The sequence below is a fragment of the Pieris rapae genome, chromosome W, assembly GCF_905147795.1.
Source record: "Pieris rapae chromosome W, ilPieRapa1.1, whole genome shotgun sequence".
Classification (NCBI taxonomy): Eukaryota; Metazoa; Arthropoda; class Insecta; order Lepidoptera; family Pieridae; genus Pieris; species Pieris rapae.
The window spans coordinates 2,821,796-2,837,626 of NC_059533.1; the positions used below are offsets into that span (position 1 = coordinate 2,821,796).

Sequence of the window (15,831 nt, forward strand, 5' to 3'; positions counted from 1 at the left end):
GTAAGATTTTGTGATATATTATATTATTTTGTAAAATAAAGGAAAAAAAGATTAATAGATGTTTATACACAAGCCATCCAGTTTATCACAAACCAGCTACCAACCATTTGTAGGAATGACATCTATGGATTGATATGAGGAAAATGGATTCTTTTGCTCCAATTTCGTCCTTTTCACTCTGTTAAAACTGTTTATTCACAAACAGTACCTAATAAACGGTCCCTTACGTTGGCTCTGAAAATATTTTTTAAATCGTTAGTTTGATTTACGTTGATTGGTTGTTTCATAGTTGTATGAGAAATGACAATTCATAATTAAAGATGGCGCAGTCTTTTGCCTTTCCCATTAGGGATAAATTGAAAAAAAATAAAATAAAGATGGCGCAATTCGACTTGTCAACTCAGTTTTTCGCGCCATTGTTTCTATCTTATCTATATGAATATATGCATTTTTCCAATTGTTTTAGTCGACAGAAATATATCAAAAATAGATTAAATATTATATTTTTTTATTAAAACATACTTTATTTGACTCAAAAACTCATTTTGTACTTATTCTATGTACCATATAAGTAATGGATCGGTTTTTCTTAGGGCCTGCAGACTAAAAAACGCAAAACAAGAACTTGAGTACGACTTGAAATTCTGGTTTAAAAGATATTTAACACATTTAAGATGAATTTTAAAACTTTTTTAGTCAAATGCGTTTATAAGAATATCAGAGTCAATGCGATAACGAATATGCAATACTTACTTGTAAATATAAAAGTTATACTCATTTGTATCTAGTGCAGTGTAGCCAAATCTTGGTAGTTTATTCGCTATCACCCAAACTTCGTTGTCCGTAATATGCAAATCTAAAAAGTATAAATAAAGGATATATCACAGATATAAAGCTTACAATTCACAATTGATCGCGTCTTTGTAAATGAAATAATGAATATTATAAAAAATAGAACAAAAAGTACTGTTACTGTTTACTTCGCTGTAGCAAGAATACTACGCGCATGTGATTGGGATCTACCTCACTCTCTTTCTCTCTCCTACTTTCTAACTTTGTGTATCTTTCTTTCTTTCTCAAACTTGCGTTGGAATATTGGACGCTACTCGTTGCTAACGCTCGCACTGGTATGTAACAGGTATACTACGCGTATGCGTTTGAGTGCCACACTATTCCTCTGTCTCTTTCTATTCCCCCTCCCAAGAAGCGTTAAACATATAACGAAACCTTGTTGGAAATCGCATTAGATGTTTCTCTTCAAAAATCTCAATAATAGATACCTACTTATATAGAATAGATTTGAGTACAATTTAAATGTATACTTAGAATGGAAAATATTAAAAAAAATATATTTGTCCCTTGTCAGTAACACATATAACATTTCTGTAATCAGGTCAAACTTTTTAAGAGGATTATGAATGAATTTAAAAATAATTAAATACTCCAAATGTGATAAAAAACAGAGAACAACTCACTAAGACTGAAATAGTAAAAACTTACCAGAGGGATAACTCAATCTTTCGCTATCCTGCGCCAAAATAGCAACATTTTGCGGTTCTAACTTTCTTTGCGTATTCCAACACGAGACGGTGTCCCTTCCTATGTCAGCGAAGAACAGAACTCTCGATGGCTCATGATAGTCATGCATTGTGGATTGGCTGTTTGGACCTCGCTTGCCTAAGTACTATGATACAAAATAATATCAATTAAAAAAACTTTCGCCTTTGAATTTGTGTTATTTTAATAATTGGCAATGCATTTGCGAGCCTTCTGGTAGTGACTGTCCTCCTTCCTGTTTCCCTCCTATTCTGTAAAACGGACTACAAACCCAACTCTTAAATGTTTCTTACTTCTCTCAGCTAACTAGCTTAATTAGCTGTTCAATTAACAACCTAGCCTTTTAACTAAACGGCACCGTTTAACTAGCGGCCTGAAAGATGTTCAGCAAGTTGATCAAACAGCTAGGTAAATGATTTGGGTCGATGACGTTTCATTACTCGCCTAGACTGTTAATTTAAATTTAAATTAACTTGCTGCCACTCTCAAACTCGAAACGAAACTCTATAAACTGTCAATATGGCGTCGGCAAACTACAGCCACTGTTGTGGTGTTTTCCAAAATTTCATGAAAAACAACAAGAACAATGAAAGAGTGAAGTGACAATACTAATGTGAATTTGACTTACCTAAGCATTTAATTTTAAAATAAATATTTGTCATATTGTCATATGTTTCATCTATTTTATTGCTGCCGAATTAGTATATCGTACGAATGGCCTAAGCATTAGCCAGCCAGTTTATTAAATATCTTTCAGGCCGCTGGCTAAACCATTTTAAATGGCTAGGGTGTTAATTGAACGGCTAAAAAAGCTAGGCTGCGACTGATACACAGCATAATATTTATACATTAAAAAAGACGATCTAAGTACTTAGTAAAAATCGAAGATAGACAAATAATAATAGAAACCATATTCATAAGACGCATTGAATTGATTTGGACTTACGTTTAACTTATCGAAGAAGTAACGATCGCTTCTCGCAGTTTTATTCTGCAAAAGGCAGGTGGAAATAGAGAACTCTTGTGTGCTGATGAGAGGGTGGAAATATGCTGTTCTGCATGCAGAACCGGCTGGTGATAGGGCTATGCTGAATATGCCGTCGCTCCATTGAAAATATTCGCCTGACGGAAAACGTTTTTTTCTTTACACTTGTTTTTATTATGTTTTAATGATGACGTATGTAAACATTATTTTCATATTGATATATTAAATATATAAAAATCGCTAATATATTGTAGAATATTAGTATTACTAAAATAATAATTAATCCCTACTAATATTATAAATGCGAAAGTAACTCTGTCTGTCTGTCTGTCTGTTACTTTTTCACGCCTAAACCGCTGAACCGATTTTGATGAATTTTGGTATAGAGATAGATGGAACCTTGGGAAAGGACATAGGGTACTTTTTATCTAGATCCCGATCCCGATCCCGGAATTATACGGGTGGAAACGCAGAGTGCAGTTGTGTATCGTATATCCCTACTAAATGAATTTTGGTATAGAGATAGATGGAACCTTGGAAAAGGACAAAGGCAACCTTTTATCCCGATCCCGATCCCGATCCCGTAATTATGCGAGTGATAGATAACGCAGGGTGCAGTTATGTATCGTATATGCCTACTAAATGAATTTTGGTATAGAGATAGATGGAACCTTGGGGAAAGACATAGACAGTCTGTCTGTTTCGTTTTCACGCCTAAACCGCTGAACCGATTTTGATGAATTTTGGTATAGAGATAGATGGAACCTTGGGAAAGGACATCTTTACTTTTTATCCCGATCCCGATCCCGGAATTATGCGGGTGAAAACGCGGGGTGCAGTTATGTATCGCATAATTCAAATACTCCTAGCCAGCTTTAAGAATACTTTCTGCCTGACATGTCCATCAGGCCCATCGGCCTATACACTATGAATGTGTGAGTGTGACGATGCATGGTGTGGTGTGGCGGGGCTGGCGGGCGCGGGCGCGCTGCGCGGCGCGGCGGCAAAGACGTGCGGGGGACGCGGATGGCTCGGTGGGAGGAGTGTAGATCACAAAGTATGCTTACCCGAACGGGCAGACACGTGAGGGCAGACGTCGTTGGCGGACGCATGCGATATCTACAATTTTGAGCTGCAACGTATTCGCTTTCTTTACGTTTTCATTGGTGTTTAGGGTTTCTTGGATAAGCATTTTGTGTTATTTACTTAGTTGTTTTGGTTGTTATTATTAGTTTAGCATAAGTTAGTACTAGGTAGAATTATAGTTAATAGGTAAAATAAATACTTTAATTCATTTTTTAGAATAGGTATAAAATTGTAGTAGATTAGTAGGCAGGTTTTTTTAAGTTTTTTCACATTTAGTAAGTAGTTACGGTACCTAAGAAGGTCAGCATAGTTTTTATTGAGTATTAATAGGTAAGTAATGTTGTTTTGTGAATAAAATAGTTCCAGTAGTTTCGCATATAATTTTATCGATTCATTTTGTTTTTATTCCATGTGGATAGTATATTTTTTTTAACATTTAGTTTTAGTTTAGCAATTCGTTTTGTTTTTGTTTTATTTCATGTGTATAAGTACCTACCTTAAGTATAGTTTCGTACTCAGTACCTTTAACTAAATTTTTTTGTCAGCTAAAGAATTTTTTTTTCCATAAGTACTTACCTGTTTTTATTACTTTAGGTAGGTAACTGGTTAAGTAATATGCCTCGCAAGCGTAAATCTAATTTAGCGCGTAGCTCTAAAAGAGCTCGTAACTGCTGCGCAAGTAGCTAGATCCCAAGAATCTGAGGAGCAGACTCAGGCCCGGCAGATTTTAGATGCTGAGCGACACGCAACGCAAAGAGCTGCCGAGACCTATGAACAAACTCAGGCCCGGCAGATTTTAGATGCTGAGCGACACGCAACGCAAAGAGCTGCCGAGACCTATGAACAAACTCAGGCCCGGCAGATTTTAGATGCTGAGCGACACGCAACGCAAAGAGCTGCCGAGACCTATGAACAAACTCAGGCCCGGCAGATTTTAGATGCTGAGCGACACGCAACGCAAAGAGCTGCCGAGACCTATGAACAGACTCAGGCCCGGCAGATTTTAGATGCTGAGCGACACGCAACGCAAAGAGCTGCCGAAACCTATGAACAGACTCAGGCCCGGCAGATTATAGATGCTGAGCGACACGCAACGCAAAGAGCTGCCGAAACCTATGAACAGACTCAGGCCCGGCAGATTATAGATGCTGAGCGACACGCAACGCAAAGAGCTGCCGAGACCTATGAACAGACTCAGGCCCGGCAGATTTTAGATGCTGAGCGACACGCATCATTGATAGCTGCAGAGATGCCAGAAGAATCCCAAAGACGACGTGTGTTAAATGCTGAACGGCAGTCAGAAAGGAGAAATGCGTTTACAATGTATACATGGGGAGCATTCCACAATGCTGCTTTTGATTATGACCCATCGATTGAGTATAATAACCATCGATTACTTCTCATAGGTGGAATGGATAAAAAATGTATACATTGTGAAGCACTCAAGTGGAAAGAAGAAACTCCGGGTACTGGTGGCAAAGTTTCAATTCCAATACTTGGAGAACCAGAGGAACCATTGAAGTCTTTACTTTTAGGTGATAACAACGAATCGCGGCGTTTTTTAATCAAAATAAGGAAATATAATTCATGCTTTCAAATGACGTCATTTGGTGTAGAAAATGAGGTGGTTATGCCTGGGTTTTCATCTACTTTTACAATCCAAGGTCAAATCTATCATAGGATTGGTTCTTTGCTTCCTACAAATAATGAGCAACCAAAATTTTTACAGATTTATTTTATGGGAAATGAAAACGACGAGGTTGACCGCAGGTGTCAAAACATTCAATTAGTAGAAAAGGATATTGTCTTAAAGATTCAGAGAATGTTGCATGAACATAACCGCCTAATAAACACTTTCACAACAGCCTTAGAAAGAATGCCGGGAGATGATTATAAGTTGGTGATTCACCCAGATCGTACACCAAGTGGGGAACACGAAAGACGATATAATGCACCTTTAATAAATGACCAAAGAAGGAAAAACAAAAAATGTCGTATACAAAAACGTATTAAACTAAGTTAAGTCAGGGATCAGGGTCAGGAAAAGTCTACCTATGTTAATCTCAATAATTCAATGTGCCGGCTTCATTAGAATCGTTTCATTATAGTTTCAGAGCCTATTCAGTCCAAACAAATTTACACGAAGTAGTAGTTCTACGCAGACGAAGTCGCGGGTAACAGCTAGTATCAAATATTTTCTCGCTGTATCGAAATATCTGTGAGACAGAATTTCATTCGGTCGATACATAGTTGATACGCCGACACATAGATGGCGCTACGGGTATTATTTTAATGTGATTTTTAGTTTGTGTTGTGAAGGAACTTCCTTTGTTTATACAAAAGCCTATTTTGAGACTAAAGACAAATCGTACCATAAAATGGTTTAATAAAATCAAGTAAATCATACAAGGTTTGAGTCGTACAAATTGTTTGTAAGAGAAGCCATAAATATTGATTGATGTATTGGAGCAGATCAATCCCAAGGATAAGAATAATTTAATTTTCTCTACTTTGGCTTGGAAATCAATATATATATAAGTTGTTGTAAAAACGGATTCAATCCCACAAGAAGTAGTTCATCTTCTTAATTAATGCCACATTTCGACTTCAATATGTTCCCAGTATGTGGAAAGTTGCGGAAGTTATAATGATTCCCAAGCCAGGAAAACCACCACACGAAGTAACATCTTACCGGCCAATCTCACTGTTACCTGTTATAGCAAAACTATTTGAGAAACTCTTTCTCAAACGTCTTAACCCCATTATTGCCAAAAAGCAGCTCATACCGGATTACCAATTCGGTTTCAGAGATAAACATTCTACCATAGAGCAGGTCCATAGAATTACAAATAATATTGAAATAGCACTAGAAGAACAAAAAGTCTGCTCCACGGTCTTTCTAGATGTAGCTCAGGCTTTTGACAAAGTGTGGCACCGAGGACTTGTTTACAAATTGAAGAAACTACTGCCTCGTCAATTTTCAAATATCCTCGAGTCATATTTAACACAAAGAACGTTTAGGGTACGACAAGAAGATGATTATTCAGAACTGAAACAAATAAAAGCTGGGGTGCCGCAAGGGAGTGTATTAGGTCCGGTCCTGTACCTCTTATACACGTGCGATATCCCTGAACTAGAAGATAACATAATCGCGACCTTTGCCGATGATACTGCTATCATGTCTACGGCAGCTACTGAAAAGGAAGCGGTAGCAAAACTACAAAGAGCTATAAATATTGTTGGCTTGTGGACCAAGAAGTGGCGGATAAGACTAAATCAGTCGAAATCAGTTCACATTAACTTTTCCAACAAGACATCAAATTACCTGCCAGTATACAAGTGATCCAACGTTTCCAAAACAAAGTGCTCAGGGGAATAGTCAATGCTCCCTGGTACATTCGCAATTACGACCTCCACCGGGACCTTAATGTTGAGGACGTCGCTACAGTAATAAAAAAGACTGCTGGAGCACACGAACATAGGCTCCACCATCACGTGAATGTCGAGGCTATCCAACTCCTTGACACCACGGGCTTAGTGAGAAGACTGAAAAGGACAAAACCATTTGAACTAGTGATTTAGTGATAATGTACGTAAATATCAAGTGCTAAAGAGTGTCTGCAACATAGAACACAAGAACAGAGTGTCTTCTTCCCTTTAATAGAGACTGTAAGTAGTGTTATTGGACACTCACTTATATAATAATCCTTTTTAGTAAATTAGGTTAGACTTAAATTACTTATTAGTCTTAAGTTAGGCTAGATCGTAATGTTCCATGATGTCTCAGTGAAGACACATGTATATAGAAAAAAAAAAAAAAAAAAAAAAATCTTCTGGAGCCTGGTTGGTCATACGCTTAGATTATTTCTGTTTCGAGTAAGTATTATACTGGTGAAAGCCACCATTTGCTTTCAATATGTTTTAAAAGCCTTGTGAGTACAAAAAATAAAAACAGTTTTGTCATAATATTTAATTCCATAAATGTACGAAACGAACGAACGAAAAGGTATTTAATATGGATTTGTTTAAATAAGCTACTTTCAAACGGACATTGTAGAAAATAATATTAAAAATAACACAAATCCTTTATTCGGATATACTCACCAGAAACCCTCAAATTTTCAGACAGTGGGTTGAAATTGAAGTAATTATGGGTGATTCGCCAGCTATCGTTATCTCTCAGCGAATACACAATGATACCATTTGTTGTCAAATCCGGGACATAGGCATATGCGTCTGCGCAGTTGTTTGTTATATCCACTGTTATTGATGCAAGGCCTAGAATAGAGTTAATTTTATTTATTTATATACTAAATAAATCTATCTCAAAATAAAAATAAAAAAAATTACAATTGGAACGAATCACTGATGGCGGCTACAAAATATTTTCAAAAACGTTACGTTAAAAACTTTAATAATATGATATGTTGCAACTTAACAACATTCACTGCTATGCGGATGACAGCACTGGGGACACTCTTTACACTGGCCGGGCAAGTATTTCTCGGGCAGATGTCGATGAGTACCGGAACAAACTTGTGTCTGAAGTAGAAACCCTACTACGTGGAGTCTCTGACTGGGGCAGACCTACAAGGGAACCTAAACCATTGCGCTGCGGCGCAAGACTTGTTCTTGCAGTCCATGGCGGAGCTGGGGGCGAAAGTTGCGGTTGTTTCTGAACCATACTACGTGGCTCAGCGGAGCCACTGGATGGGAGACACTTTGGGGGTGGTGGCTGTTATCGTAAGTCCGATGGATATGGCTATTACCCTTAGAGAAAGGGGGCCTGGGTTTGTCATGGTTGACTGGGGGCTTTGTTCGGTAATAGGCACTTATTTCTCCCCTAACAAGCCGCTTAGAGATTTCGAAAGCTTTATTGGTGACTTGGGTCGTGCGATCCAGCGGGCCTTGCCCAGGCCAGTTATCCTGATGGGAGATTTAAATGCTAGGTCCACCGCCTGGGGTGACACTTCTGTAAACCCAAGGGGGCCGCTTCTGGAGGAGTGGGCGGCGGAGTTAGGGCTTATATTTATAAATAGGGGGACGGAGCCTACATGTGTACGACCACAGGGAGTGTCACGGGTAGATGTCACGCTTGCTTCCTCAAACTTCGCATGGAGGTTGTCTGGATGGGAGGTAATGAGGGATTTGGAGACGTTTTCAGATCACCGTTACATTAGATTTGTCGTAAATGCTTCTTTAGGACCACCTCTGAGGTCGCGGACCAGTCGTCGGACTTTTCCGCGTTGGACTGTTGGTCGACTTAACCGGGAGCGAGCGGAAGAGGTTGCCATTGTTCAGGCGTGGTGTGCGGATTCAACCCCGGTTGAATGCGTAGAAGAAGGCGTCCGCAGACTCCAACGGAACATGACTGAGGTGTGCAACGCCTCCATGCCTAAGTGGAGACCGCCACCTCTGCGGAAGGCAGTCTACTGGTGGACTCGGGAAATCGAAGAGCTTCGCAGGGTATGTAGTAGTGCTAGGAGGACTTATCTTAGGAGTTGCCGACGAAGAAGTGATGATCCGCAGGTCAGAGAGGGATTACGGTTGGCCTACTGTAGACACAAGAAGGTTCTTCAGGTGGCCATCTTAGACGCCAAGAACGAGGCACATAAAATGTTCTTAAAGGAGTTAGACAGTGATCCCTGGGGGCGCCCTTACCGAGCAGCTCGGAAAAGGCTGAAGGGCGCAGGGGCTCCACTAACAGAGACTCTTGAGCCCACCTTGCTTGATAATGTGATCTCGGGGCTTTTCCCTTTGCCTCCGAACATTGTCCTTCCAAGAATGGTGAACTCGGTGGTGGTGGGGGACGTCGATAGAGAGCAAGCTCCTGAAGTGACTGACCCAGAAATAGAGTCCATACTTTGTCGCCTGAAGAGCAGAAAGAAGGCACCAGGTCCAGATGGCTTGCATGCTAGGGTCTTAGCGGTAACTTTTCCCCACATGGGGGAAACCATTCGGGGTCTGTTTAACTTATGTCTACGTAGTGGACGGTTCCCGATAGCATGGAAGGAGGGCCAATTGTGTCTCATCCGAAAGGAAGGTCGTGCGCCGAACAGCCCTGGAGCTTACCGGCCCATAATTCTCTTAGACGAAGCTGGTAAGGCGTTGGAATGGATTATTGCCTCTCGTTTGGGCCGTCACCTCTCGATCGTCGGGCCGGACCTGGACGAAGCCCAATATGGCTTCCGGGCTGGTCGCTCTACAATCGATGCTCTCACGGACCTAAAACAGCACACCAAGAGTGTAGTCGAGCGGGGTGGGAGGGCGTTAGCAGTGTCTCTCGACATTGCCAATGCCTTTAATAGCCTTCCATTTGGCGTGATCACAGAGGCCCTTAAATTTTTCGAGGTTCCCCTGTACTTGCGCCGAATAGTAGGGAGCTATCTGGAAGGACGACAGGTCGCTATTGTGAACGGACAGGGAGAAATCGTTCGCTATCCGGTGATGTGCGGAGTTCCACAGGGATCAGTTCTTGGACCGTTTCTGTGGAATATTAGCTATGATTGGGTGCTGCGAGGTGCACTGCTTCCTGGGATGCGCCTCTTCTGCTATGCAGACGACACTCTAGTCGTAGCGAGCGGAGGGTCATTTGGGGAGGTGGCTCAGCTTGCGATGGCCGGTACAAGGCTTGTTGTTAGGCGGATCCAGGCCCTGGGTCTCAAGGTGTCCCTTGACAAAACGGAAGCCCTGCTATTTCATGGCCCAAAGATGGGTCCTCCTTCGGGGGCGGCATTGGTGATTGAAGGCCTTAGGGTTCCGGTGGCCCCCTCCATGAAATATCTTGGTCTTGTTTTAGATGGTCGCTGGAATTTCGAGCCCCATTTTAAATCTCTCGAGGGGAGACTTGTGAGGGCGGCAGGAGCACTTGGCACGCTCTTGCCTAACCTTGGAGGCCCATGCCAGAGCGTGCGCCGGCTGTACTGCGGAATCATTCGCAGTATGGCCCTGTACGGGGCCCCCATTTGGGACGACGCGCTGAGCAGGCGGACGAACCGTATGCTTATACGGAGGCCGCAGCGAGTGATCGCGGCTCGGGCAGCTCGCTGCTACCGTACAGTATCGTTTGAGGCGGCCTGTGTGTTAGCTGGAACTCCTCCTTGGGAGCGGGAGGTAGAAGTGATTGCTGCCTCATACCGCGCGAAGGCCGAGGTAATGGATAGCGGGAACGTCACATGGGGGGAAATAGCGGGGCATGTGAGGCGTCATGCCAGAGACATTCTTTTTAAAAGGTGGTCTGACGATCTTGCTACGCCCCGCGCTGGTGCATTGACGGTAGGGGCAATCCGCCCAGTCCTAAAAGACTGGGTGAATAGACATTGGGGTGCTGTGACGTTTCGGCTATCGCAGATATTGTCTGGGCATGGATGCTTTGGTCGGTATCTTCATAAGGTGCCTAGAAGGGAGATGCATCCGATGTGCCACCACTGCGGCGCTCCAAATGACACGGCGGAGCATACTGTGGCTGAGTGTGTCACCTGGACAAGGGAGCGTCATGACCTGGTATCGGTTATAGGGGCGGACCTCACTTTACCGGGTATTATACTAGCTATGCTAGGGAGCGAGGAGGCCTGGAGTGCAATGGTCTCCTTCTGTGAGCATGTAATGCTGCAGAAGGAGGCAGCTGAGCGACTGAGGGAGAGGTCTGGGGATGATTGTAGAAGGACCGGTAGTTCGAGGTTGGGGGCTCGACCTCGAGTAGCCCGGAACCGCAGGTCATGATTAGCTCTCTATGTCGGATATAAGCCCGGGTCCCTTGGGTAGAATGCCTAGCGAACCCCGAGGGCCCATCTTAAGGGCGTGTGATGGGCTGAGGTGGTTTTAGTGGGTAGGGTCTCGCTACCCCTCTGAATAGCAGAGGGTTTTGAGTGTAGATCCAGCCCCACAGTCCCCGCGTTAAGTTCGATTCTTGATGCGGGCCTGCAGAAGTGCATTTCCACCTCATAAAAAAAAAAAAAAAAAAAAAAAAAAAAAAAAAAAAAAAAAAAAAAAAAAAAAAAAAAGGTTATCGGGTTATAACGGTATATAACGTTGACAAAGGCGGTTCAACTTACCCGGTAACTCCAGTAATCCAGTATCCACCATCCACAGCCTTCCGCATGTTTCTGCTCGTGTTCGATAAACAGATATAAGGGATCTACCTGAATATATATTCGGATAGGGTTTCAGGGCTGGCGATCGGCCATTTTGATCGTTCAAATCTATGTAGTTCAACGTGGCTGGTATTCCTGTAATTAATAATTCACACTGAAAATGTTTAGAACTGGCCAGTTAGAAACATTGCTAATTAAGACTTTTTTGAATTTCAATTTTAGAACTCTTTGGAAACATAATTTAGTATGTTGCTTCATTTGTCATTTGTTTTTTTGTGAATTGGCGGCAAATCTAAAACTCTTGTTACACGTGAAAATGAACCTAACTTGAGATAATTTTCTGACAATGATTTAACCCGACTTTGATTGAGGGCTTACTCAACAACAAAGCTATGATTCGCTGCGATTAGCATTTATTAATGGGATTAGGTGGATCACTAATTGAACATAATGTTTTCATTTCGATATTTTGTCACCATACAGATTTTATGTAACTACATACCTTCAATATTTAATTAATTTAATTTATGATGGCAAACGTATAAGTTCTTGACTTGACCACGATCCGCCCTTGACTCTACCAAAACACAATCTTTAAAAAAAAATTACTATACCATATCTACGTCGAGGTAATGCGATGAATAATCGATGCCCAACTTTCTCGGCACCCATGGGCACATTGTTGTATTGTATGAAGAATTTGTTCGCGTCAGCTGTTATAAAATTCACATTATAAACAAAATATGTTTAGTATTGTTACGAAGACGGGTCAACTGCAATGTTTTTAGATTTTTCCACTACTTAGAGAACTTTTCAGCAGGCTGAAATATGATTTATGACCGTTTCAGGAGAGGGTCAATCACATATTAGAAAATCGAAATTTACACAATGTTGCCGTAGTTTTCAGGAGGCTGAAACATTTTTTCAGTCGGTTTCAGAACACGTATAGACGAATGGTACACTTTTCAGCAGACCCGTTTTCAGGCGTTTTCAGGCCTGGTTATACCCCTTCGATGAAGGAATATTCTAGAACGAATTTTCTAGGTGTGGGACAAGCACTGTTTGATACGCGAAAGAGAGAAAAGATAAGAACCTTCTCGAAGCTAGACCGAGAACTCTAGAACGTCGTACGACAAGCACGTAGCAGTGTGCGAAGGAGATAGCAAGTACGCGCGTTCTAGAATTAGGCGATCGCTACTCAGTAGCGCTCCCGCCTAGAAAGTTCTCGTAAACATCGGAAACATCGTTCGAGATTCTTCCCAGGGATATATAAGTGAGCCGAAACGCGACCACTCAGTTCAGTTTTGAATGCGATTCCAAGCGATAAACACCGAAGAGAAAAAGTGCGAATAAGTGCGAACCAGTGATAAAGTACTGAGTGTTTTAAGTGATTAGTGACAGTGTTTCATTGTGTGTGTTTTTAGTGCTTTTCTGTGCGTCATTTCCAGATATTAGTGTTAACGAATTCCTCGTAGATTTTATTGAAATAAACCCTTGAAGAAATCGACGGCAGTTTCTATCCGATCCGCTAGCTCGTAACAGTATGTTATACTTATAACAAAATTATCACTAACATTACAAAAATCACATTACATACATTTACTAAAAATCTCAAACAATATCTTGTTAAGCTGTCCTATACTGATACAGAAAATATTCTTATTGTACAAAAATAGTATAAATATAAATGTGTTACTTAGAAATAATTAAGCATTACTGTTAAGATGTGAAAAGGAACAGACTGGCTGCCCACAAGACAGGGAATCCTAGTGTGGGGGCCAGTGCACTCTACTTTATCGAAACATTCCTGTATATAGTGTCTAATAAAGTTGTTTCTTTCTATGTAACATAATATATATAGGTATCACTTATTAAATTTGAATCTTCATTACATGATATACCTCGCTTATTATTATTATTACTTGTATTAAATCAGTTTATTGTATTAAATACTTTGTTTGTTTGTTCCCTTTTGTAAATCTTTTTATTATAATGTATCATGTATTCCATCTGTGGCTATGTTCTCGGTGTATTTGTTTTTTGTGTTAGCTGTAGGAGTACAATATAAATAAATAAATAAATAAATAAATTACAAAACCCAACAAAATGGAAAATATCATGTGGCCGTTCCTCAGCCTGATGGACCGATATCCAGATCAAAATAAACGATGTATGTCTGGATAGCCGCCACCACAATTTGAAATAAATCTTCCTTTAGTTTTGTAGTGTTTTGTTTGTGATTTTCACATTTAACCTTCTCTCCCTTTACGTAGCAAAAAATCAGTTTGCCGAATGCTAATTATATTATATTATATAAAATGAATAAGATAAAAATAATTGCTTACCATTTGTATCAGGCGGAGTTGTCACAGGTCCTTAAAAAAAGACATAAAAGTACACATACACAGACAAAACTATTAATATATAAGTAGTATATGTATGTAACCGGGTACTACCTCACCCCTTATTTCTTAGTTAGAGACGACCTGACCTGAATTTTCCTCTTAAAAATTGTGAAAATAAAAAATACTAATTTCTTAAAAGAGACTTAAACTAAATCGATATTAAATAATTGTTGATTTTGAAAGCTGCTCTTGATTTCACCGATGTAAGAATATTATTGAAATGATTACTAATTAAATAGTTTGTATTGTGTATTCCTAAAATAGCTCTTGTTTTGTGCAATGGCTGCTGCCTGGGGTCGTGCAAGTTTTACGTAAGCACCATAGGGGGTCTTTGATTTTCTTATTTGCTGATTACGTCAACAGTAATTATTTACTTTTACACACTGGCGGCGCTGGTTGCTGATTATATTATTTATATCTAATGAAATTTTAAGTGGACTGTATTTTTCTAAGTATGGTTGCTCAATATTTGGGTCTTATATTGGAGAAAGAAAGAAAGGACACGGCACAGTACCTTCAACCTTCTTGGCTTCCTTTCTTATGGCTGGATGTGGCTTCTTGCTGCTGGATTTGGCTTCTTCTACTAATTTTATCACAGACACCGAAAAGTATGTAACGATATATATATCCCAAAACAATTATTACAATAGACAGTAAAAGATAAATAATTAATAAGGTTAAATGAAACGATACGAGCGTGCGGAGTCCGAAACAAATATCAACACAATGCGAGGCGTCCAAATTAATACTACCCGCTGCTCAATTTCCCTTTTTCTTAAATGTCGACGCATTATTGTGCGTCACCTACAGCCCGTTCCGGTACTAGTGCCGTCATAGGGAAGGACATTAAGGAGGTTATATTGAGCAACCATTAAGATAAAAAAAAATGCGAATTTGGCGCAACCATTCCCCCGGGCTTGAAGGGTGGCCTTCAAAAAAAAAAAAAAACAATAAACAATAAAATAAACTAATGTAATAAACTAAAATAAAAAATAATACAATAATCGAAAAGTTCATTAAGCTTAATAATCTACCTAGTGATCTATTAATCTAATCTATACAAATGTAAACTAACTATTCTCGAGGTAAGGGACAGAGACGTACTACAGGACGTATGTAGGAACCTGTAGCCGTACGAACGCGGACCACACGCGTGACACCGTTTGAACCAGGGAAAACTTCCTCCACTATTCCTAACGGCCAGTGAAGCGGCGGTGCATTGTCAGCAATAACAATAACAACATCACCATTAGAAATTGGGTTAACTGGCGTGTTCCACTTGTTCCGCATTTGCAATGTATGAAGGTAGTCAGCCTTCCAGCGCTTCCAGAAGGACTGCACTAGCTTATCAACTAACTCATGGCGTGAAAGCAAATGTATCTTCTTCGATTTCTCTAGCTGGTAGATACTTAAGCGGTGTTAAGTTTAAAAAATGAGCGGGTGTTAACGCGAGAGGTTCCGAAGGATCATTGGATAGCGTGCGACACAGTGGCCGCGAGTTCATCACTGCCTCGATCTGTGCAAGTACCGTGCTGAACTCCTCGAACGTTAGAATTTGATCACCTATCACCCGGTATAAATGAGTCTTTACACTTTTGATTGCCGCTTCCCAACTACCACCAAAATGTGGAGCGTTAGGCGGAATCATTCGCCATGTAATACGATTTTCGTTTAATACGCAGCGAAAGTCCTCACTGAATGCGTT

General features: G+C 40.5%; 1 protein-coding gene across 1 annotated transcript; it reads right to left on the minus strand.

Moving 5' to 3' along the window:
* Positions 1 to 175: 175 nt before the first annotated feature.
* Positions 176 to 15,416, minus strand: LOC123690450 (L-dopachrome tautomerase yellow-f2-like). Its single transcript, XM_045633878.1, has 9 exons — positions 15,374 to 15,416; positions 14,067 to 14,096; positions 12,336 to 12,434; positions 11,683 to 11,856; positions 7,733 to 7,906; positions 2,504 to 2,679; positions 1,501 to 1,684; positions 754 to 856; positions 176 to 234 (listed from the first exon to the last, which is right to left on the minus strand). Exons 1-9 carry the CDS (start codon positions 15,414 to 15,416, stop codon positions 192 to 194), a joined length of 1,026 nt encoding a protein of 341 aa, XP_045489834.1. The 3' UTR covers positions 176 to 191.
* Positions 15,417 to 15,831: the final 415 nt, after the last annotated feature.